The sequence below is a fragment of the Python bivittatus genome, unplaced genomic scaffold (genome assembly GCF_059951505.1).
Source record: "Python bivittatus isolate LINGU-HERP-01145 unplaced genomic scaffold, Pbiv_v1 ctg000700_np1212, whole genome shotgun sequence".
Lineage (NCBI taxonomy): Eukaryota > Metazoa > Chordata > Lepidosauria > Squamata > Pythonidae > Python > Python bivittatus.
In genome coordinates, this window is record NW_028277098.1 from 45030268 (window position 1) to 45053999 (window position 23732).

At 40.3% G+C, this 23732-nt stretch overlaps 1 protein-coding gene across 2 annotated transcripts in view; it reads left to right on the top strand.

Moving 5' to 3' along the window:
* The first annotated feature begins 5142 nt into the window (after positions 1-5142).
* EPS15 (epidermal growth factor receptor pathway substrate 15) overlaps positions 5143-23732 on the top strand; it is a 62888-nt gene continuing 44298 nt past the window's right edge. For both annotated transcript variants that reach the window (XM_007431244.4, XM_007431245.4), the window contains exons 1-2: positions 5143-5317; positions 21283-21324. In XM_007431244.4, the coding sequence (XP_007431306.1) occupies positions 5291-5317; positions 21283-21324 (69 nt within the window). In that variant the 5' untranslated portion in view covers positions 5143-5290. The remainder of the gene's footprint in view (positions 5318-21282; positions 21325-23732) is intronic.

Here is a 23732-nt window from a genome sequence, read left to right on the forward strand (position 1 = left end):
CTTCTGGATTTATGGGTCCTACTAGAACAGCAAGTGGAAGTCATGGTCAGAGGGGCTTTGCCCAGTTTGTAACCCTACATGGATCCACCAGTTGTAACCCAACCTGGACCGTGAAACCCTCATGATACACTGACTCATGTTGTCATTGCACATGCTTAGACTATTGTAATGTGCTATGTACTGGGCTTCCTCTGATGATAACCCAGAATCTATAGTTTGTACAAAATATAACAGGATGCCAGCATGTGAGAGTCACTGCTGAACATGATTCTCTAGTTGCTGCACTGCCTACCAATATCACGTTAAAAAGCTGATGAAAACTGTGTGGTTTGCCTCCAGGATAAACTAACTTTTTCAGATGGAATCAGCTCACCCTGTCCATGCACAGGGAGGGTTGCTTAGGGTCCTGTCCACACTAGAGATGAAAGGGAATGGACCCAAAGGCAAACCTCTATAGCAGTCCTCCTTACTATGGAACACTAATTCTTATATCCATGCCCCTCTTGGTCACTTAAGGCCTCCCAGGGGAAGACGTGTACTTGGATCCAAGTGGTCCAAAGGAAGTGGTGGTCTGTCTCCTACAATCTTCCCTTTTTGAGGAAGGTTGTTGAGAAGGTGATTGGCCCGCAACTTCAGAGAGCTCTGGAGGAAATGGATCATCTTGACTTCCTCCAGTTAGGTTTCAGTACTAGACATAGTACTAAGATGACTTTCATAGTACTTGCGGATGATCTATGATTCAGGGGTAATGCATCTGTCCTGTCCTGGCCCTTCTTGATGTCTTAGAGGCCTTCAATACTACTGATCATGGTATCCTCAACTGACTCAGAGGATTAGGAGTGGGATCACAGTGTTGTGGTAGTTTTCTTTCCTTTATGGCTGGCTCTAGTTGTTGTGGGGGGAGAGAGAGCTATCCCTAGACACTTGCTTTATGAGATGCCTTGGGGTTCAACCCTCCCCACTCCTATTTAAAAATATCTAAATAAAGCCATTAGGTGAAGTCATCAGTTGGCATATCTTAATTTTAGGCCAACCAAGCAATGCCATCAAGGTTCTGTCTTCATGTCTGGAGATTGTCAGAGTCTGGATGCTGAGGAAAAGACTCAGGCTCAACTCTAGTAAGGCCAAGTCACTGTCAATTTGGGGGCCACTTGGATCTGCAGATGTTCCATTGTTAGTTCTGGATGGGGTTGCACTATGCCAGAAAGAACTGGTGTACACTTTTGAAGTTCTACATTCGCAGTTCCTGTTCAAAGAGCAGAACACAGTTGTGACTAGGAAGGCCCTATCTGGTGTGCCAATAAAGCAATACCTTCCAACCCCACTTTTGAAGCTGGTCCAAAAGGGTACTATGTTGATGTTATCAAAAGCTGCTGAGAGATCAAGGAGCACAAGGATGGACTTACCACCCACATCCTGGCTCCACCACAGATCATCAAGAACCCTAATTAATGCTGTTTCATACTAAACCCTGGATTGAAACTCAAATTAAATGGGTCCAAATAATCCACTTCCTCCGGAGTCCTTTGGAGCTGAAGCCCAACCACCCGCTTCACCAAAAAGGGGAGGTTAGAGACTTGACAGCAGTTGTCCAGGACTGTTGAGGTCAGCAATAGTTTCCTGAAGAGAGGATGCACCACAGCCTCTTTCGAGGCTAATGGAACCACCCTCTTACTCAGAGATGCTGACACTACTATATGGAATCGACCTACCATAGGTCACATTTCAGGCAGTTTTCACCAACCAGGAGAGACCTAGATCTTAGAAGCAGGTGGCCAAGCTAACAGATTGGAAAATCTCTCCACTTCCTCAGAAGTCACAGAATCAAACTCACTCCAGATAACTATACAAGGCCTTGCTCCAGGCACCTCAACAGAAACTGACCAGTTAAGAGTCCAACTTTGAGCAGATCTGAGCAACTTTATCTGACAAATGGCATTAATATTTCTCACAGCAGCCCTGGAGATGATCCTGTGGCCCATCCCTTCCCAGCAGGGACAGGGTTGCCCAAAATGCTACCGGGAAACACAGTAAAAGCAGAGAAATAAGAGCATTTTTCTGTCCTTATTACCAATATCCTGTAATCTCAAATACAGGTTCTTACTCTTTCTTGGTCAGATTCACCCTTCGTCTTCCTCCAATGGTGCTCTAGGCATCTCTTCCCACACTTCATTTCCTGCAGCACCTCAGAAAACCAAGACAGGGTTGGGTGACATCTGTGAGCCAAAAAGCAATCAGAAAGTGATCTGACCACAGCGACAGACTGAGAACAATGTCCTCCAAAACCAGATCATATCTCAACTGCCCTGAGACAAAAATCAGGAAATGTGAGACTTCCAGCATGCATCAGGCCCCAGATGACATGAGACAAACCCATGGTTGCCATGGAGGCCATGAACTCCTGAGCCACCCCAGACTTAACATCACCAGGTGGCAAATTGAAATCCCTGAGCACCACAACCTTGAGATCTCAATATGCTTCAATTAGTTCTTTAAAGACAGACTTGTTGAGACATTTACAAATTTGGAGCTCAGATGCCTCTCCTCCATAGCTGCATCACTTACATTTGATAGAAAACATAAGCCAGCAATGAACAATTAACAGGGGCAGTAAGCACTAGCAGAGTTTTTCAAGATAACAGCAGCTTCTTAGATGCTGGCAATTTTCTGCAGCTGCATCCATTAATGATTTTGACTTGCTGGAGGCAAGAGCTTGGTGAGCTAACATATTTTTTTCCCTAGAAATACCATCCAATTTGAATGATTGGTCAGATTAGTTGTACTCCATCCCATCTTTCTCATTATTCCAAGTTAGAACATATGCTACAGATGGTACTTCATTAAGATAACGAACCTTGTTGCTTCTCAGTGAGCAATGATGAAAGGGTCTCTTTCCTGTGCTGTATTGAAAGACCATTAGTTCAACATGAAGTTCCATCATATAACTATAAAGGTGCCCTCATGTTGAGTTCAACTTCTAATGATTGCATCTATCCAGTTTTCTTGATAAAGTTACAGAGTGGTGTGCCATTGTCTTCTAGGATGTTTTTTCAAATTCTCAATCTACCCAACATAGAGCTTCTGCATATATGCCAATCAGAGACTTATGGTTTTATTTCTGTTAAATCAAGACTCATCCAATTTCATATTCAAGACTCCACTATAACTTATTCATATAGCCATGGATAGAGTTTAATATAGATCTTCTTTATAATACAGGTGGTCCTTGTTTAATGACCACTCGCTCAGTGACTGTTTGAACTTGTGACAGCACTGAACGAGTGGTACTTACAACGGTCCTCAAAGTTCCAGCTGTCGCAGCACCCCCACAGTTATGTGTTCACTATCCAGGCACTTGGCAACTGGCCTGGATTTCTGACCGTCGCAGCGTCTTGCAGTCACGTGATTGTGATTTGCAACCTTCCAACAATGGGGAAGCTGGTAGGAAGTCAGAAGCTGCAATCATGTGAGGTCTTCACTTAACAACTTATGGTGATTCACTTAACAACGGTACCAGGACTAAGCATAACTGCCATCGCTAAGCAGCATGGTCACATGACATTGCCCTTTACAATCACATCGCTTAGCAACACAAATTCTGGTCCCAATTACCATTGTTAAGCGAGGACTACCTGTATGACTGCATTCCAATATTGTTAAACTATGACTTGCTTAACCATGGTTTGTTGAATAGCTAGATTTGGATAATATTCTAAGCCATAAATCATGGTTTGTAAAACATAATAACTGGATTCACACAAACAAGCAAACCATGCCATTGTATGAACTAGGCTATATTTTGAACCCCCAAAGTACATTACAGGACAGCAGATTTTCAATTAAACAGCTTGTTTCTTTCCTGGATATTGTATCATGAGCTATTTAGTTAGGTCCTGGTTATATAACTTTGGATCTTATGGTGCCTACCTAAACTTTACTTTAAAATGTTGTGTTTAGTACTTTGATTGGGTTCTTAGTCATGTTTAGAGTAGACCCATTGATTCTAAAAGTCATTAGTCATTATTAATTTGTAAAGAAGACATCAGTTTTTAATATCAATAGAATAGCTAGTGGGAAAGAAACAGTTTAGAACGAACTGTAAAAAGGCAGTTCTCAACTTCTTCTGCTTACTGGAATACAACATTAAGTTGGCATATTATTGCTAATTATGCAGTAGTATAATTTCAGATCAAGTTCTATTTTTGTCAGAATACATTACTTATTTATGTGAATGGTGGCTCCATTTTTGAGAGTTAGGTATTGATTGAAAATCATATGGGATTCGTTCAAGTAAGTTTGTAGAATCTTTTGATGAAGTTATGGGTCTGATTGCCTCTGCTACTGGGCAATTTCCATTTGAAACTTCTCAAGAGCAATTGAGTAATCTGAACACCTGAGGAATTGAGAAATCTGAAGACAAATCCCCAACCTATTTACAGAAATTCATATTCTCCAGAATTCAGAGATAAAAATGGGGTCGCATTTGAGGGCATTTAACACAATTTCTGAGGATCTCTGAGTACTTTTTTCTCAGGCCCATTGCTTCCGCAGACCTTCACCTAAAAAACGATGCATTAATTTACTATTCAAGAGATGTGAAGATCAGCCCCACTGAACTGAAACCAAATTTACTTTTGAATATACATGCATAGGACTGCACTGTCCTATTACATACTTGACAAAGGAGTTTCTGCCAGCGAGTGCAGAGGCATAATTCACAAATGGCCTAGAGTAGTCTGAAAAAGTGGATCTGTGGATTACAGGCCAGTTTAATATTCTTTCAGTTGTCAGGAAATGGTTTGTACGCTAAAACGACTATCTTTTCCATGTTTACTTAGCTTGCGAACGCCATCGAACGCTATGGGATTTGCGCTGGATAAACACGCCTAGACTCTCACGGGTCACCCCGAGTTCACCCTAACTCGCCAAACGGAAACAGATGTCCAGTCCACCCGTCCTCTGAAACCAGGCCACATATTTGCAGTTGCTGCACCAACTGGAGCCGTTCCGAATCTTCCGGGCCAGAGAAGCACGTACTGTAATACCGTAATGTTCTAAGGCCGAATTCAGGGACTGATCGGTGGCTCCGATCCAGCAGGACTTTCAGGGAAATCCGACTCCGGGATTTGCCGCGTAGCGAGGGGGCGGGGCCAGGGCGGGCTGGCTCGGGGAAGTTGCTGAAGTTGGAGGGAGCGAGGGCTGAGCCTGGTAGCGCTTGCTTGATCGGCCGGGCCTCGCTGCGTGTCTTCGCTCTTCTCCTTTCGCTCGGGCGGTGCATGATGGAAGCAGCATGGCCTCTCATTTCTCCCTGACCCAGGTAAGGGCTGTCTTGAGAGAAAGGGGTCCGGGGGTCCGGGCTAGCTCGGGGAGGTGGAAGGCAGCCAAAGCGCTGAGCTGGCCTCCTCTCGCGAGGAGCGGCGGGGGTCTCGCTTGCAGCGCTGGCGCAGAATCTCCTTCGCAATGTCGTCGTAGCCGCTACTCGGGGCTCTGCATCTTCGTGTCTCCCGCCTGGCCCGTGCTCTCTGCCCGGGCTGCTCGTAGGGCTTCCGCCCGGCTCCTTCCTTGACTTCCCCATTCGCGCGGTATCTTGCACCGAGCGTATTGTCTGCATCCTGGGCGATGTGCGGCGTCTTTTTCCTTCCCGCTCCCGTTTTTCGTAGATCACCCCCATTATTTCTCTGTTTTTTCCTCATCATCTCTCCCCTCCTACTTTGTTGTACTCGGAGAGCCGAGGCGCCCTCTTTGACTGTGCCGTGCCCACGCCTTGCACGCCCTGTCTGCGCGCCTGCCACCTTTCAGGCCGTCCTCCCCGTCTGCTGAAGTGGGCTGAGCTCGCAGAAGCGCTTCGTGCCGCCGCAAAATTAGGCTCCTGAAGTGTCAGAGGGGGACTCCCTACAATTCCCAGCGGGCATTCATTTCTGTTTCCTTTCCAGTACGAATACTGTACTGGTGTTACCGTATCCTGTGCTCTATATGTGTTGTTTTAAATTGGGCATTTCAATGGTGTGCAGTTCCGGGGTATCTGTGGGGTTTTCCAGTCCAGTGGTTACATGTATGGCCCTGGATATTGCTGTGTTTCCTTCATACCCATAATCCTCCGTGTGCCTGCTTTTCAATTTGTGATCTGTTCTTATCAATTCCTTCAGTTTCTTAGGAGGGACACACTTATTCTAGGCCCATGTATTCTCTTTTCTACTTGGGCTTTTCTGATATGATTTCTGGGGTTCAAAATGTTAAATATATTACTCAGAAAGCATCTCATAACAATACAGGTATATTAAATAGTAAATTAAGTGAAGGGGAAACTTGGTTTCATGACTATAATTGGAGGACAGTAGCTTATTTTTCAGGGTTTCTGTAACATAACAGCGAGCAAGAACAGACATTTTTTAAATCATTACTCGCTTTTCATTATAATAATTCCAGGTGCTACTGGATAATATAGAACTTCTGAGGGAAAACTCCAAATTGTGTTCCTAATTGAAATTCAAGTATATGAATTCCTAACTCATATACATAGAAATTAATCATGCATTTCAGAGCAGCTGATATATGAACATTTAACTTTTAGAATGGGAAATGTAAAATCTTGGTTACCTTTTCATGTTATTTTTATATATAATCAGGAAGTTCAATCATAGATCTAGTTCATTCATGCTTTGCTCATTATCTTAGTACTGCTGCAGCTCTTGGAGTCTTCAATATGTACGTTATATATATCAAATTTATACTCCACCTTACTGTGGGTTTAAACAAGGCTGTTTATATGGGGTCACATAAAAATAAGATGCTTTATTCTCTGAATTATCTTTTTCAACAGGGACATAGTTGTTTATTTGAAACACTGCTGCACAGTTATCATAAGGCGCTAGCAAATGGAGCAATCAAATGAAATTTGAGACTGCTACTCTGCACTTGCTTATAAGAAAACTACACAGATGCTGTCACCAGGAGTTGATTTCAACTCAAAGGAGTCTTTACTGTATTGTACTGATGAAGTGGGAATGAAATCAGGAAATGAATATATGAGCAAAAGTGAGGCTAGTATAAAGATTGTGTTACAGTTTACACAACTTGCTAAACCAAATAAATCTCAATTAGTGGCTACCATCTTATACTCCCCTCACATGGAGTCCTGTAGCATGTTTAGAAGCTTATATAAGTTTAAGTGTGATATGAAGTCCTAAAGCAGACACTACTGTCAGTTCACAGGAACTGGAATTTAAAGCAACTCCAACTCACTAATTCATGGTTAAGTGAACTTTGGTTTACAAAATTAACATAACTCCCTGGGTTCACACAAAATGCAGAACCAGAAGCTTAAGCATACTGCATCACAACTAGTCAAGTCCATGTTTACCTAGCATATTGTATATATTCAACATAATTCTGCTTTGAAAACAAAAAGTTTTGCACTAATTTTTAACTTGACAGTCTCACATCTCTGTAAGCTATGATACTCTTCAAAGTAGGAAGTGTTGAGGGAATGAAATAGAATGTGAATTTGAAACTTACAGTATTCAGTTAAAAGATTGATATAGCTGTGCAACTGAGCAAGAGTATATTAATAAAAATAGTTTAGTACAACTGAAATAATTGGCTAAGTGCTTAGAGTACTAGATGTGGATATGAATGTCACAGTTTAGGAACTTTATTTACTTTTGAAACTCACTAAGGTGAAAATAAACATCTAACTCCAGTAAAACTCTTTGAAAGTATACTCTTTGCCCTGAAAACAAGTATGCTTCTACTATAGCCAAATGTCACCTAAGTTCACTGCATCCATTTATCTTCAGGTCAGAGAACGTGTATCCAACCAGCCTTTGTTACATTTGGCTATATATATTGACTTCAGTCTACTATTTTCTTTCCACTTTACCCTTTTCACAATATTGTTGTGATGTGTGATGTATATTACTCTCATTTGGTAAACTCTAGCAGAAACAAAAAACATAAATTCTATTTATTGGACTGAGAAAATTCCCTTGAAGATGAAATTGTAGTTGTGAATATCACAGGATTTCAAGAGTTGTTAGATTTTTTTGTTTTCCAGTTTTGATGACATATTTAATGTGAAATGCTGAAACTTGACATATGTTTTAGCATTTCACAATATGTTTACTTTGTTCATAGACTATATTGCAATGATGCAAAACTGTAAGTAATAGAAAACAGATGGATTCTTCTAAGATTCTAGCAAGTATTTGTTACCTGTATGGAAATTTTCTGAATTTTGCACTGGTTCTTGTGCATGCAAGCAAGTGAAACACATGTATATCAGGGACAAAGCAGGTATGACAGCACTATACAAATAGGGTAAAGACTTGGAAGTCAGCTTCAGAATTAGAAACTTTAGAAACTCTTTTGGTTATGAGCTATATATTGCTGGTGGTTGTCTTTTCAAAGCAATACATTCAGTGGTGATTCATATTTAGAATGAATACAGTATACTCTCAGGCTTTCTTAAAGTATCAAGAAAGGAATGTTGCAGTGGGATGTTGAAACTCTTAGTTATCCAAATTGCATATGTCATGAATGTTTGTTACCTTTAATTCTGCTGGGAACATGTTAAGTCATCACTACTCTTTAATAATGTCTTATTAAAATTGGTACACATAAATTAGCTGTGTAAAAGCAGAATTATTACTACAGGTAAAGGGATCTAGTGTTTTTAATAACGTGTATTTTTTGCAACTATTTCTGTGTTTCTGAAGAAATTGAAATGAATGAGTATTAGCCACAATATTTCTAAATATAGAAGCTTTTTATTTCATTTGATCACATCATGACTTAATTAGCAATCCAGTGTTCCATAAGTTTGATTGTTACATTTGAATAAAGTCTTAATAGCAATACAAGTTAAATATATAGCATGCAATAATTTTATCACAAGGATGTGTTTTGTTTTAGGAGAGGCGATATTGCTATTAACAAAAAACTGCCAATAAAATACAATGTGAAAAAGCAATGCTTGAGAAGAATAAATAAAAATTAAATAAAAACATTAAGGAAAGAAGAAAAGGTGCTTGCATCTATTTTGAGACTTTGGCCCTGGCATGCTGCTCAAAATCCGGAGTGGCCCTTGAGCTAACAGAAATTAACATCTGTTTGAGGAGGAAGAGCTGTGTTTAGAATCAGTAACATTTTGGAGCAAACATAAATGGTGTTAGTGTAGCATAACTTGTTCAAACAAATAAATGTATGCACATAACTGATACCTGCTATCTCGTGGAATTCACTGCGAGGAAGAGCTACTGCAGCCATGTTACACCACTGTTGCAAGCATTTAATTAGCTGCCAATAGGCTTCCAAGGGCCATTCAGAGTGCTAGTTTCAACTTGTGAAGGCTTGCATCCTTTGGCTTTTAGGTACTTTCAGGACTGCCTTCTCACCTGTCCTCTACTGAGGTGGGTCAACTTAGGCTACTCCATTGTTATGAGGTGAGAGGTGTAGGGTCCCAAAGGCAATGTTTTTCTGTAAATAGGCCCCCACCTGATGGAACAGGTTCAAGTTGCAGTTATGCTGGTTTCATTTAGGAAGTCCTTTGAAAACAGAGCTCTTTCGCAAGATATTTGGAGCCTAATAGTTTGGTTGTGTAGCACTGTGATTTTCTGTTGTCTATTTTTTATTATGTTACTGTGATTATTATTATTTTACTGTGTTGATTTTATGATTGTAAACTGCTAAGAGTTGGTTGAAACTGGTGGCTTACAAAGTAATACAGGCATGCTTTTTGAAGTACATCATATATCAAGACTTTATTTATACAGAAAACTCTTGCAAAGGAAGATCAGCTCCGCTCTTTTATATAATTTTAGAAAGATGGTAACACAGTAAGGACTGAATGACCTAGATCTTTTGCACTGGTGTTTTAAAAACAAAGAATAATTGAGGTATTTTGTGGTGACAGAGATCCTAATTTGCTGAGTCAGCTTTTTTGAAGTTGCGTTCGGCTAGCCTAAAATTTCCCTCCTCATTTCCCCTTCCTTTTTGGAATGAATTTTTTTTCTAATAAATTTCATAGCAGACTTCCTCAGTGGATTGTAAGCCATTTTAATACCCAGATCTTTATCACTTTTCCAATTTTAATTTTGCAGTTCCCCTGAAAGGGCTTTCTTAATGTAAAAAAAAAAAAGTGTGAAAACTGTTACTGTTTTGGATGAAGACCTAATGCATTATCTGCAAAAAAACCTGATTAAAGTGGCTATACTACATGGGGGAAAAAATCTATAGTCTATTCTAAAATCACTTCATTTTAAATTATAATCAGTATGGTAGACTTCAGCCATCAATTTTTATAACTGTTTTTGCTATATTCAGTATTTAATCCCAGTTATATGTAGTTATAATGGTGGCTGACAGCAAGAATACAGTACATGGAAATATCATTTGTAAAAACAGCAAGGTCATAATTAAGTCACAAATAGGGAGACGGCCCACAGTCACAAGTAGGAGGAGGTATAGTAAATCTTTAGAACTAACAGAACTATGACAAACCAGCAGGTCCAAGAAATTTACCTTGACAGAAATGCCACAGGGAAATGCTGGTAATGTTCTTCCTGTGAACCAGAATAAAGGCATTAGGAAAGATATAGTGGAAGCATGATCTGGATTCAAACATTGCACTAAATCATGGTTTATTTAAAAAAAAAAAAACCAAACAATTGCCTGGCTTGGAAAATGTTGTTGTTGTTAAATTGTAGACTGCCTGACTCTCAGTGCATCTGGGCAGTTAACAAGTTAAAAAAAAAAAAGACAATAAAACAGTGCAGTAGGAATTCAAGATGGCAAAAACTGGGTAACAACAAGATACAGGCTTACGCTACCCAGAAGGGCGCTTCAGTCATTCTCATCAAAGGCTTGGGTGAAGAGCCAGGACTAAGCCTTCTTGAAACACCAGCAGAGTGGGGTCTACAGTGGGGCAAAAAAGTATTTAGTCAGCCACCAATTGTGCAAGTTCTCCCACTTAAAAAGATGAGAGAGGCCTGTAATTTTCATCATAGGTATATCTCAACTATGAGAGACAAAATGGGGGGAAAAATCCAGAAAATCACATTGTCTGATTTTTAAAGAATTTATTTGCAAATCATGGTGGAAAATAAGTATTTGGTTACCTACAAACAACCAAGATGTCTGGCTCTCACAGACCTGTAACTACTTCTTTAAGAGGCTCCTCTGTCCTCCACTTGTTACCTGTAGTAATGGCACCTGTTTGACCTTGTTATCAGTATAAAAGACACCTGTCCACAACCTCAAACAGTCACACTCCAAACTCCATTATGGCCAAGACCAAAGAGCTGTCGAAGAACACCGGAAACAAAATTGTAGACCTGCACCAGGCTGGGAAGACTGAATCTGCAGTAGGCAAGCAGCTTGGTGTGAAGAAATCAACTGTGGGAGCAATAATTAGAAAATGGAAGACATACAAGACCACTGATAATCTCCCTTGATCTGGGGCTCCACGCAAGATCTCACCCTGTGGGGTCATAATGATCACAAGAACGGTGAGCAAAAATCCCAGAACCACACGGGGGACCTAGTGAATGACCTGCAGAGAGCTGGGACCAAAGTAACAAAGGCTACCATCAGTAACACACTACGTCGCCAGGGACTCAAATCCTGCAGTGCCAGATGTGTCCCCCTGCTTAAGCCAGTACATGTCCGGGCCCGTCTGAAGTTTGTTAGAGAGCATTTGGATGATTCAGAAGAGGATTGGGAGAATGTCATATGGTCAGATGAAACCAAAGTAGAATGTTTTGGTCTAAACTCAACTCGTTGTGTTTGGAGGAGAGAGAATGCTGAGTTGCATCCAAAGAACACCATACCTACTGTGAAGCATGGGGGTGGAAACATCATGCTTTGGGGCTGTTTTTCTGCAAAGGGACCAGGACGATTGATCCGTGTAAAGGAAAGAATGAATGGGGCCATGTATCGTGAGATTTTGAGTGAACACCTCCTTCCATCAGCAAGGGCATTGAAGATGAAATGTGGCATGACAATGATCCCAAATACCCTTTCAGCATGACAATGATCCCAAATACACCGCCCGGGCAACGAAGGAGTGGCTTCGTAAGAAGCATTTCAAGGTCCTGGAGTGGCCTAGCCAGTCTCCAGATCTCAACCCCATGGAAAACCTTTGGAGGGAGTTGAAAGTCCGTGTTGCCCAGCGACAGCCCCAAAACATCACTGCTCTAGAGGAGATCTGCATGGAGGAATGGGCCAAAATACAAGCAACAGTGTGTGAAAACCTTGTGAAGACTTACAGAAAACGTTTGACCTCTGTCAATGTGATTTTCTGGATTTTTCCCCCATTTTGTCTCTCATAGTTGAGGTATACCTATGATGAAAATTACAGGCCTCTCTCATCTTTTGAGTGGGAGAACTTGCACAATTGGTGGCTGACTAAATACTTTTTTTCCCCACTGTATCTGGATCTCGGGGGAAACCAGAGATCAAAGGACAGGTGCTGTTACAGAGAAGGCACGCCTCCAGGGTCACCATAGATGGCATTGTTTAATCAAAGGAACTCTGCTGGATCAAATCAGCTGGGCAGACACGATGGGTGGTAGAGAGTCCCTGTGCCATGTAGGGCTTATAAGTAATGACCAGCATCTTGAATTACACCCAGAAACAAAGTGGCAACCAGTACAGTTCGCAAAGCAGTGTTACAGGGGCATACCAAGGCAGCCCATCACTGCCTGTGCCACTGCATTCTAGACCAATTGAAGGTAGGTGGTCTTCAAGGGTAGCCCCATGTAGAGCATGTTGCAGTAGTCAAGCCACGAGGTGACAAGGATGAGAGTGACTGTCTGAAGGGTTCCCAATCTCAGAAAGGGCACACTTGGCACACCAGATGAAGCTGTGCAAAGTCCTGTGCAAACCTGCACAGCTTCCAGGAACTAGGAGAGAATCTTGACAGCCTCATTTGATCAGTCTGGGGTCAAAATAAATAATTTGGTGTCATTAGCATACTGATGATACCAGACTCCAAACTGGCAGATAACCCCATCCAGTGATTTCATGTAGATGTTGAATTGGAGAGCATAGAACCCTGCAGCATTACACAAAGGAGGGCTTAGGGAGCAGTCTCTCCCCCCACCAACCAACACTGACTGAAACCAGTCCTGGAGAAACCACCGTACAATGGTGTCCCCTATCTCCAACCCACAGAACCAGCTCAGAAGGATACTATGATTGATGGTATTGAAAGTGGCTGAGAGATCAAGGAGCACAATGAAAGATGCATCAGCTCCATCCTGGCTCTGCTACAGGTCATCTACAAGCATGACCAAAGCTGTCTCAGTACTAAATCCCAGCACTAAGTATCCCAAAACCTGACTGGATCCCAATCCTAATCCCAATCCCAAAACCTGATTGAAGTGGGTGTAGATAATCTACTTTCATTAGGGTTCTCATCAACTGTAGACTGACCAACTTAACCTTCCCCAGAAAGGTAAGGTTGGATACTAGATGATAGTTATTGAGAGCCATTGGGTCCAGGAACGTCCTCTTGAGGAGGGGGTGCATCACCACCACCTCTTTCAAGGAAGGAGGTACCACACTTTCCACCGAGGAGGCTGACATCCCATGGACATGGACCCAACCACAGGTCACTTCCCTGGCCACTTTTATGACCCAGGAGAGCCTGGATCCAGTTAATGGGTGGCTGAGCTGACACCCATCCACTTCCTCAGGTTTCACTGACTCAGACTCATCCCAGCTCACCAGATGATGCCCCAAGCACCTCAGCCTGACCTGTCCAGAGTCCAGGTCAGAGCAAATCTAAGCAGTTGTAACCACCAGATAGCCTGGATAGTCCCAATGGGGACTGGGTCACCCTAAATAGGGCTGCTGGACGGCTGTCAGTGGATGCAATACGGGCAAAGAAGTATTGATGCTTCACTGCCCTTATCACCATGAGGTAATCCCTAATGTGGGCTCTTACCATAATGTGGGCATAAATTCTAATTTTTGATTTAGTGCAACATGTAGCCCAGCTCTTGTCTGAAAGGAAGCTAAAACCTACATAATATCCTTATTGCAAGTTGATCAATAAAGGCTGTTCATCCTGCATTAATTATCTCCAATGTCTTTTGTCTGCTTCATATTATGGGTCAGTCTCTGTCTCCAAAAACCTACACACACACACACACACACACACACACACATATGCAGTTTGTACTACTAGTACACATTATACAATTGAAATACAATTCTAGCTTCCAGCCATTTACTGTAGGGAGCCATGGAGATGACCTTGAAGGAACTATTCAGAAACTGTAACAAAAACAACATGTGCAAGAGCATTCCTTGAGCCTAGGGCGAAGGGAAAGTATTAGGAAGAAACAGACTGGTTCCTCCCTGACTCCTTGGGGTATAAGAGGGAAGGAAGGGATAATACAATCAGACTTTCAAAATTCTGTCACTGTAGGCTATCTCAATAAAATATAATTGTAGTCTTTTTGTGGAGGCTGTTTCCTGATCTGGACAACCTCGAAAGGCTGACATTTTCCTAAATGCATTTCCTATAGTGTGGCAAGTTTAGTATCTCTAGGTTGCATTCTGTAAATCAGGGGTCTCAAATTCACAGCCATGGGTTTCATGTTGCCCTTTAAGTCATTTTCTGTGGCCCAAAATTTTTATTTATTTGTATTTATTTATTTATTTATCAGATTTACATAGCTGCCCATGTATTGTATGCTGCCTAGGCAGCCTACAATAAAACAATCAGTTAAAACAATTAAAACCAATTAGAAACAAACACAATTAAACAAATATGAATAAAACCACTGGAGAATGGACCAGCATCCTACACACAGTGTAACTATCTTGCAGGCTCCCCATTTCCCTGGGATCCCCAAGCCTGCTGAAAAAGACATGTTTTCAGGGATTTCCTAAATGCCAGTAGGGTCAGGGTTAATCTTACCTTGGGGGGAATAATGTTCCAGAGGGCAGGTGCCATGGCAGAAAAGGCCCACCTCCTGGCCCTGTCAGATGGAACTCTTTAGCAGGTGGGACCCATAATGTGCCCCTCCTGCTGGACCTGATGGGGCAGGTAGACGTAACTGGGGGGAGGTAGTTTCCCCAGATAACCTGGCCCCATGCCGTGTAGGGCTTTAAAGCTAAAAAACAGCACCTTGAATTGAATCTGGAAGCAAACTGGTAACTAATGCAGCTCACAGAACAGAGGCATAATGTGCTGTTCTAGGGACATACAAAATTGCTCATATCACTACATTTTGCACCAGTTGAAACTTCTAGATGTTCTTCAAGGATAGCCCCATGTAGAGCATGTTACAATAATCCATTTGGGAGGTGACCAGGGCATGAGTAACTCTGAGCAGAGCCTCATGATCCAGGCATGGGCACAGCTGGTGCACAATATGAAGCTGTGCAGAGGCCCTCCTAGCCATGACTGCCATCTGCTCTTCAACCCCCAGATTGCACACCAAGTCTGGGGCATAATACTTAGCAATAGTACTGAAAAACAGAGAGAACTGTATTTAGGCAATTCTATGTAGCAGGGATTCTTGAGCCCACATGAGGGGACTTGATTTTTCTGATGGTCTGATAGGGCTCTGTAGTAATCTACTCAAATTATCCCACCTTCAAGGTGGTGCATGCTTATTTGCTTGCTTCCAGCATCTCATCCACAATCCTTCCCTCTAAGAAGGCTTGGAAGTTTTCTGGAGAGGAGCAGATGGACAGAGAACCCCACAGGCAGGTACTGCTTCATCCTTTTCCCTGGGTCTGTCTTCTTGCAGCCCAGGTTGGAGAAGTCACCAGGGCAGAGAGGTGAGAAAGGCATTTGGTGGGCAAGCTGGGCTGTTGGCCGAGCTTTGCTGGGCTGGAGAACATCTGGCTAGCATAGAAAAGAGAAAGCTGGCACTGCCACTAAATTCTGTTCCCTGTGTGTGGGGGACCTGCAGCTACCACTGGTAGCCTGGGAAAGACCGAAACAATGCTGGCAGCTTCCCCACTCACCATAGATGGGAGAAGAAGGCAAAGCCATGACAAGGCTGCTGGAACTGGAGCATTGTCGAAGCACTGGGTTGCCAGTAACACATGTCCTGTTCAAGACTACAGCTGCAAACAGGCAAGAATGAATAGCATGTTGGTTCACAGAACTTTTGTTAGTTTAGTTGTAAATAGGTTCAACACAATAGTGTAAATAGAGATAGCATCCTGGCTGGAGATTGTAAATCAAGCAGGAATATACTTGCAGCAGAAAGTTTCATAAGACTTGTAGCTCCCAAGAAGATAGAAATAGAGGCTTCCAGAAGCAAACTGGAAATCCACCAAGTTATTCTCCAGTTTCAGAGTCTGAAGAGTCCATAATAGCATTTTCCCAAGTATGGTAAATAAATTTGTGCTCTGTGCCCCTATTTGGGTCATCCTCCACCTCCTCAATGAAGGAGAGTTAGGAGGAAGAATCCTAACTCCTTCACAGTTCCTTCACAAGTTTCACATTTGGGATTGGGGGAACAGACCATCATATGAAAAAAAATTCCCTCGTCCCAGAAGAAAGAAAGAAAAAAAAGAATGAAATGAGGAAGAAAATTATGGCACCATTCCAAACAGCCCAACCTTGGGCCATAGAAGATATGAACAGAGGGCTTGTGTTGATAAAAGGAAACTCTGTGTAGCTTGGAAGTTTTCCATAGGAAGGGCTAGTTAGGTGAGCAGGCTGTTCTTGCACAGCAAAAACTGGAAGATGCCTTTATGGGCCACCATTGGAGCTAAGGAGACAAAAGGTGTGAACTGCAACAACTGCAGTTGGGGTACCTGTCAGAAGACCATTGGGAGAGAAATCTTGCATTGGTTCCATTTTTGCCTCCAGGCCAAAAGGCTTGGAAGTTTGACTGAGATGGTGAGTGTTGATGGGGTAATAAATATGGAAGTTTCTTTCTTGGGAAGATCCTTCTTCGAAAGATGGTATGTCTTTCTACCACCCTTTTAATGGTGCAAAGCTACAGTGCCCAGCATTTCTCACTCCAGATCAGCTCGGAGCTGTCAGAAGATGCAGTTCAGTAACTTCTAGAGGACCACAAATCATTGATTAAAATTTAATTAATAAAAACGACCAACTTTTGTATCAAAGTATAAAAAAGCTTCAGTATTGCAGCCTTTGTTTGTTTTTATGTTGCAGTTATGATTATTTGAGTTTGAGATCCCGTTATAAATGTTCAAAGTGGCAGCTGTTGAGTTGTTGGAAGCCAAATGGGATGTTTTGAAAATATCTGGTTCAAAATATCTGAAATGTACACCAAAGTGTAGCTGTAAGAACAGCTGGTTAATGTTTGAAAGTATATACAGGTAGTCCTTGCTTAACAACCACAATTGGGATTGGCAACTCCATCACTAAGCGACATGGTAGTTAAGCAAGACATCACGTGACCGCAACAGACTTACAATCTCACTTCCGCCACAGTGGTTAAGTTATTCACCCGTGGTTGTTAAGCAGGACATCACATGACCATGACTTGCAGTTTTACTGCTGGCTTCTCCATTGACTCTGCTTGTTGGAAGCCAGCTGTGAAGCAAGCAGATGGTGATCATGTGACCATGGGATGCTGCAATGGTTGTAAATGCCTGCTGGTTGTGAAGTATACAAATCTCGAACACATGACTGCCAGGACACTGCGATGGTTGTAAGTCAAGGACCAGTCATAAAGTTACTTTTTCAGCGTCATTGTAACTTTGAATGGGCACTAAACAGGGCAGTCGTAAGTGAGGACTACCTATACATTTTCTAGCCTTGAGATCCTGATTAGGAGAAGCCTTAAGCAAACGTTTTTCATTATTTAAAAACAAATCTGTGAATTAAGAGTTTGAAAAGAGAAGTATAGCCTAGGGCATATTATTCAAATACACAGACAGGAGTTTGGTACAGTTTTTCTGAAGTCTTATTGTTCATATATTTGCTGACTAAAAAGACTTTGGGATGTTAAAGTGAATGTTAAAGTACAGGATGTGAAAAAGCATATGTTTCCTATGCAAAAGCAGCAATAGCTTTAAATAAATGTTTTGTTTGAAAATGATGACACTGCTGTATTAGCCTAAGATGTGACAATATTTATTGCTGTATTAGGGCAGAGAAGGAGAAACAAAAAGGCAAACTTCATGCTTGGAATCATTAGGAAAAGAACTGAAAATAGAACTGCTGATACAAAAATGTCCTTACATAAATCTGTGGTGAGATTATACTTGCAATATTGTGCATAGCTCTGGCCACTGCATCTTCAAAAGGATATTATAGCACTAGAAAACAATGGAAAAAAGAAGCATCCAGAATGATTAGAGGGCTGGAGCAACTCCCCTATGGGGATAGGCTTCAGTAATTGGGTTTTCTTTGGACTAGAATGAAGGAGGATAAGGGAGACATGATTGAGGCTTATAAAATTATGCAGGTCGTACTTAATGGTGAGAGAGAGAGGTTTTCTCTCTAATAAACACGGTATTAGAACTCGAGGTCATCCACTGAGGCTAAATGCAGAGAGATAATGACCTTCAGAAATAAATACTTTTTCACACACTGTGTAATTAAACTTTGGAATTTGCTGCGATTGGCCAATTTGGAAGGTTTTAAAGTTTCATGCAGGATCAGGCCATTAATGATTATATATAATTTTATTAAGAATTTTGATTATAACAGTAAAATCTAATACAAACTAAACTTTAAAAAAAGACAATAGAAAGAAGGAATAAAAAGTGCAAGAAAAAAGAAAAAAGTGAAAAGAATATAATAAAGAAAAAGAAAAATATGTGAAGAAGTGACTTCCAACTTTTATCACAAGTATAAACAAATTTAGTCACTCCCCTCCCTCTAAGATTGCAAATATTTATCTCTTCAACCCATATCCCATTTCTTATCTGTAAACAAATCGATAAAACATTGTCTTTTCAGTCCTGGTATCGGTAGAAAGTCCATAAAGTGTTGCCAGAAGTAACATGATGATCAAATAAACCAACTTTATATTCCTTCCTTTTACTGCTAACAATCTTAACCTTCAATTCATTAAAATATTATTGTAGGATTTGATTTCTTCTTTGTCCCATCACACAGAGTTCTTCAGGGCTTTAACAAGCCTCTTTTGTACATCTAATAGGAAAAAATTATCCAAGTCCCTCTCTTGGTTTGTCATTTGTATCTCCCTTTTAAATTTAAAACCTCAGCCAAATTCTTTTGTAGTCCAGTGAAACATACTTTTCTGAGTCATTCTCTTGGCCTGTCACTTGTAAATCCACTTTCAACACCATCTCTAACTTGTCAGATAAAATTTGTTCTGCATCTGTCATTTCTTCAATAAGATCTTTTGGACGTAGTCTATCCATAGAAACAGAAATCATTACTGGCATTGTTGATATCGTGGCTACTATTTTCTGATTCCGTTCTTCAAAAGTCGTCTTCAGTATTTTTATTGTTATAAAATTTTACAATATTTTACAGGCTTGTAAATCTTTCCTCTACCTAAAAACTTTAGTCCCCTCTAATGTCCAGGGTTTTTTTAAATTGCTTATCTTTAAAAATTGCTTATCTTTATTATGTCTTCTAAAAGCCAAATCAAGAATCTATTTCCCATGAGAAGCTGTTTGTTCTTTATCATTAATTCCAAAATCTTATTGTAAAAGTTTCAATATTCCAATTTTATCTGTATCCTGAGTCTGTTTATAGCTTTCTAAGATCAAAATCTTATTTAGTTTTTTGCTGTTTATTTCAGATTCTTTAAATTCTTAAGCTTATGATTAAAATTTTCTTTCATTCATACTGAAGGCAGACTCACCCGGCATTTTCAAACTTCTTGTTCCAAAGATATCTTATAGCTTAAAAGTAGTTAATGAGCAATTTACAAAAGTGATTAGAAAGTGAGGTTTGCAAACTTAGTGTCCTTTAAAAGTCTCTGCCGTGGTTGTGAGCAAGATGGCTAATCCCATTGTCTTCCTGCGCATAAACCCACGGAAAACCGTTGTTCTGCATTCTCCTTGCAAAGAGCAGCTGTCTGGAGCACATGTGGTCCTCTCTTTATCTGGAGAGGTTCTAAGGAACCAGTCTATTCACCGGTTCCTTGGTCTTTGCTGTGGTCATCGGCTCCACTTTCGCAGAGCTGTCTTCAGTTCACCATATCTCCCCTGGAAGTCATCTAATGATTATTAATATTGATGCTTATTTACTACTACTACCCCAGTTATACTCAGCATGTCTGCTGTATATCAGAGTCATCCTGAATTGGAGTGGCATATAAACCCTGGCAAAATAAATGTATAAATAATAATATACTGTTGCTGGGAAGTGACAGAGGAAGGGGGCTATTTTCTTCCCATCTAGACTTGTGGGCTTATCAAGTACATCCAGTTGGCCACTACATAACATGGAATGCTGGCCTAGATAAATCATTAAATCATATTTCCTGACTTAGCAGGGCTCTCTTCTAATGCCCTACTAAGCTTAGAATTAAAGCAGCCAAGGACTGTTTTGTATCTATAGTTGCTTGGCTAAGTATTGTTGCAATTGCATAAACAATAACAACTATGTATACATAGTTGTACCAGCAATTATAACTTTGCATGAGTGGTACCTTTTTTTGAGTGGATTTCGTTGTGTTTGTCCACAGAAAGCTGTACATTTGAACTGGCTATGAAATGAAGCATGTGTGAAAAGTGCCTGTAGGAAAAAGAAATCCAATAGTTCATAGTAATTCACTAATAAATAGATAAGTTGAGGTGTTTTAGCATATTGTTGTGCCATAGCTAGTTAAATGATCGTGTCTCATAATGTGTAATTGCCATGCTGTTGCCTTGTGTTTGGGATTACTACATTTCGTAAATATAAAAATTAATACTATGATTTGGGAAATGTGTGGACTGAAACCTGGTATTCTGCAAAAGACCCACTGAAATGAAATAGGAAAAAAGGAACCAGTAGTCTATATCCTAAGTAATGACTCATATATTTTACATTAATACCATACCAGATGTCATGCTGCAGAACAACTATCAAACCTTAAATGCAAAATTTGACAGAAATTTCTCTCAGTAGAAACAATTCTGTGCCATCGACTCAGGGTAATCATAATATTTTGTTGGAGCTTACAGTAATTGTTTCATCCAAAAGGGAATCTAATACCATTTTGACTTTGTAATTAAGTTTATTCTATGCAAATACTCACATCTTCACTTTCTGAATATGTACCTAATTGTACTAACCTATTTACTTATATTTTTAAAGTTAGGCAATTGAGAAAATGGAGCAGTGATATGATATTATTATTATATTTTTGGTAGCTGTCAAGTGCAAATCCGGTATATGAAAAATATTATCGTCAGGTAAGTGTGACTTGTTTCCTTTGCCTTTATTTTAGAGTAAAATATTTCTCCTTTGCTTCTTATGGGTAATTGTATTAAACAGAATAAAACGATCCACTTCTTTCATGGTTTATAGAGCGAAAGAAATACTTGAAATATACTAAAAGTTAATTTTACATCTTAGCACAACATCAGAGTACAATGGGCCTTGTTTCAGTACATTCCTTTTTAACACAAAAAATTACTGTTATCACTACAGATCAGCAACAATTGACCGTAGATGGCAATTCCAGAAGCAATTTCTATATAATACCTAACTCTGATACAAGACTATAATGAGTTTATTTTATTTGAAAAAATACCCCGTGTTTTATAATAATGAGTCCTTGTTGAAGTAAATTAGCATATCCAGAATAATCTCAATTAAAAGTTTATGACTGCTTAAGAGATTTGTTTGAATACAAATCAAGTACTACTAATGGTGCTTTATGCTCACCAGTCTAAAGAGATTTTTTTAAAGCTAAATATGCAAGTATTAAAAAAGAAAAGTCTATTGCCTTGAGAATTCTGGCATTTAAGTGACAGAGAGCAAATATTTATTTACAGTGAGCATAATGTATAGAAATGTTAGGGCCTATAAAATCACAGAGAATTTAGGTAATTATTTGGAAACTAGTTTGTGCAGTGAATCTTTCTACTCATCCCCTTCTGCTTGCAGACCCTACTTCCACAAAATTTGTTTTGAAGAATCCTGTGTCTTTTGGGAGCAGATTTTCAGTACGTGAAAGGGAAGAGGAAATAGGTTTGCCTGACAGAAGGGTGACAGATTCTAGTTATTACTTTTGTGAAACCTAGAGATTGCTGTTTTGGTAAGATGGAACTGCCCTTTCACTTAGCTAGAACGGTAAATGAAACTGTGCTTTATTATGGATTCCCATCCTATGTACTATACATTAAGCAAATATTAATTTCATTCATGAAGAAGTCAGAGAAGTGTAATTATAGTTGATGGATTTGCTTCAAATAGAGATAAGTTATCTATTAAAGACAAACCTAATTGGATGTAATGGTATGCAAAATACAGTGGTACCTCGGGATACGAACTTAATCCGTTCCGTGACTCTGGTTGCAACTCGAGTTGGTCTCAAGTCGAGGTAAAGTTTCCCATAGGGTTCAATGTAAATCCAGTTAATCCATTCCGCCCTCCGAATTTGGTCGCAACCCGAGGCAAATTTCCCCATAGGGTTCAATGTTAATCCGTTCCACCCTCCGCCCGAATTTGGTCACAACCCGAGGCAATTTTCTCTTCAGAGCCTTACTCCCGGCAAGCCTGCTCTGCATTTTCTTTGGAGCCATGCTAACACGCACACCAAAAACCTTCGCAAAACACCGCAAAACACACCACAAGCCTCACCGAACGTCTCCTTGCTACCATGACCTCGCCCACAGGAAGCCGCGACCGTGTGGCAGCAGGGAAAATGGCCACGGATCCGGTTCGTAAGTAGAGGCAACTTCGTAACCCGAGGTAAAATTTTCCTGCCGAAGCTGGTCGTAACCCGAAACGTTCGTTAGTAGAGGCGTTCGTAACCCGAGGTACCACTGTACTTTAAATTTGAACTGTCTGAATTTGAAATTCCCCATTTTGAATTCGAAATACTTCCAAGCTTGAAATGATTGTTCTATATTTAAAACAGTCTGTTTTGATAATGTTGGAAGCGTTTCAAGTTCAAAACTTTCCAGATTGTTGAAACAGCCTGTTTTTAACTCAAAATGCGGCAGTTTAAATTCAAGACGTTTTGCATATCCTTAATTGGTGGGTTATATAAAACGTGAAGAAGAATCTAAAATAATGTCAGTGTCTTGTTAAAAATTTCAATTATAACTTTTAGTTCAGCACACCTTTTGTACACCCACCACCCACAGTTGTTTTCAGGATTGTGGCCCCATACCTTTCTTTTTACAAAGAAATGTATCTCAACACACATGTAATGCAAAATCAACCTTTTTAGATGCAACTAATATTAATAATACAGTTTTTATTTGCAGTTCTACTCTAATTTCCTTGAAAATTAAAATCTAAAGTGCTAAAGCAATAGTGCAAGAGGAGACTCTTGCAGACATACAATAGTAATTATTTTCTCTGCCAAATGCTTAACTCTTGTAGTTTGCTGTGAGCTACAAGTACATGAGAGGCACAAGAATATGTGGATACAGAGACTTAATTTGTCTCACCAAACAGTTATACAGTAAACAGCTTTTGCAGGATTATAGAATATCTGGTTTGAACCTCATATGGCCATTGTTTTGAAAAATGAACCTGCTCTGAAAAATTGAATGAGCAAACTTACTTACTTACTTATTTATTTATTTCAAAGATTTATATGGCTGTCCACCTTGTAGAACACAACTCTGGGCGGTTAACAACAATA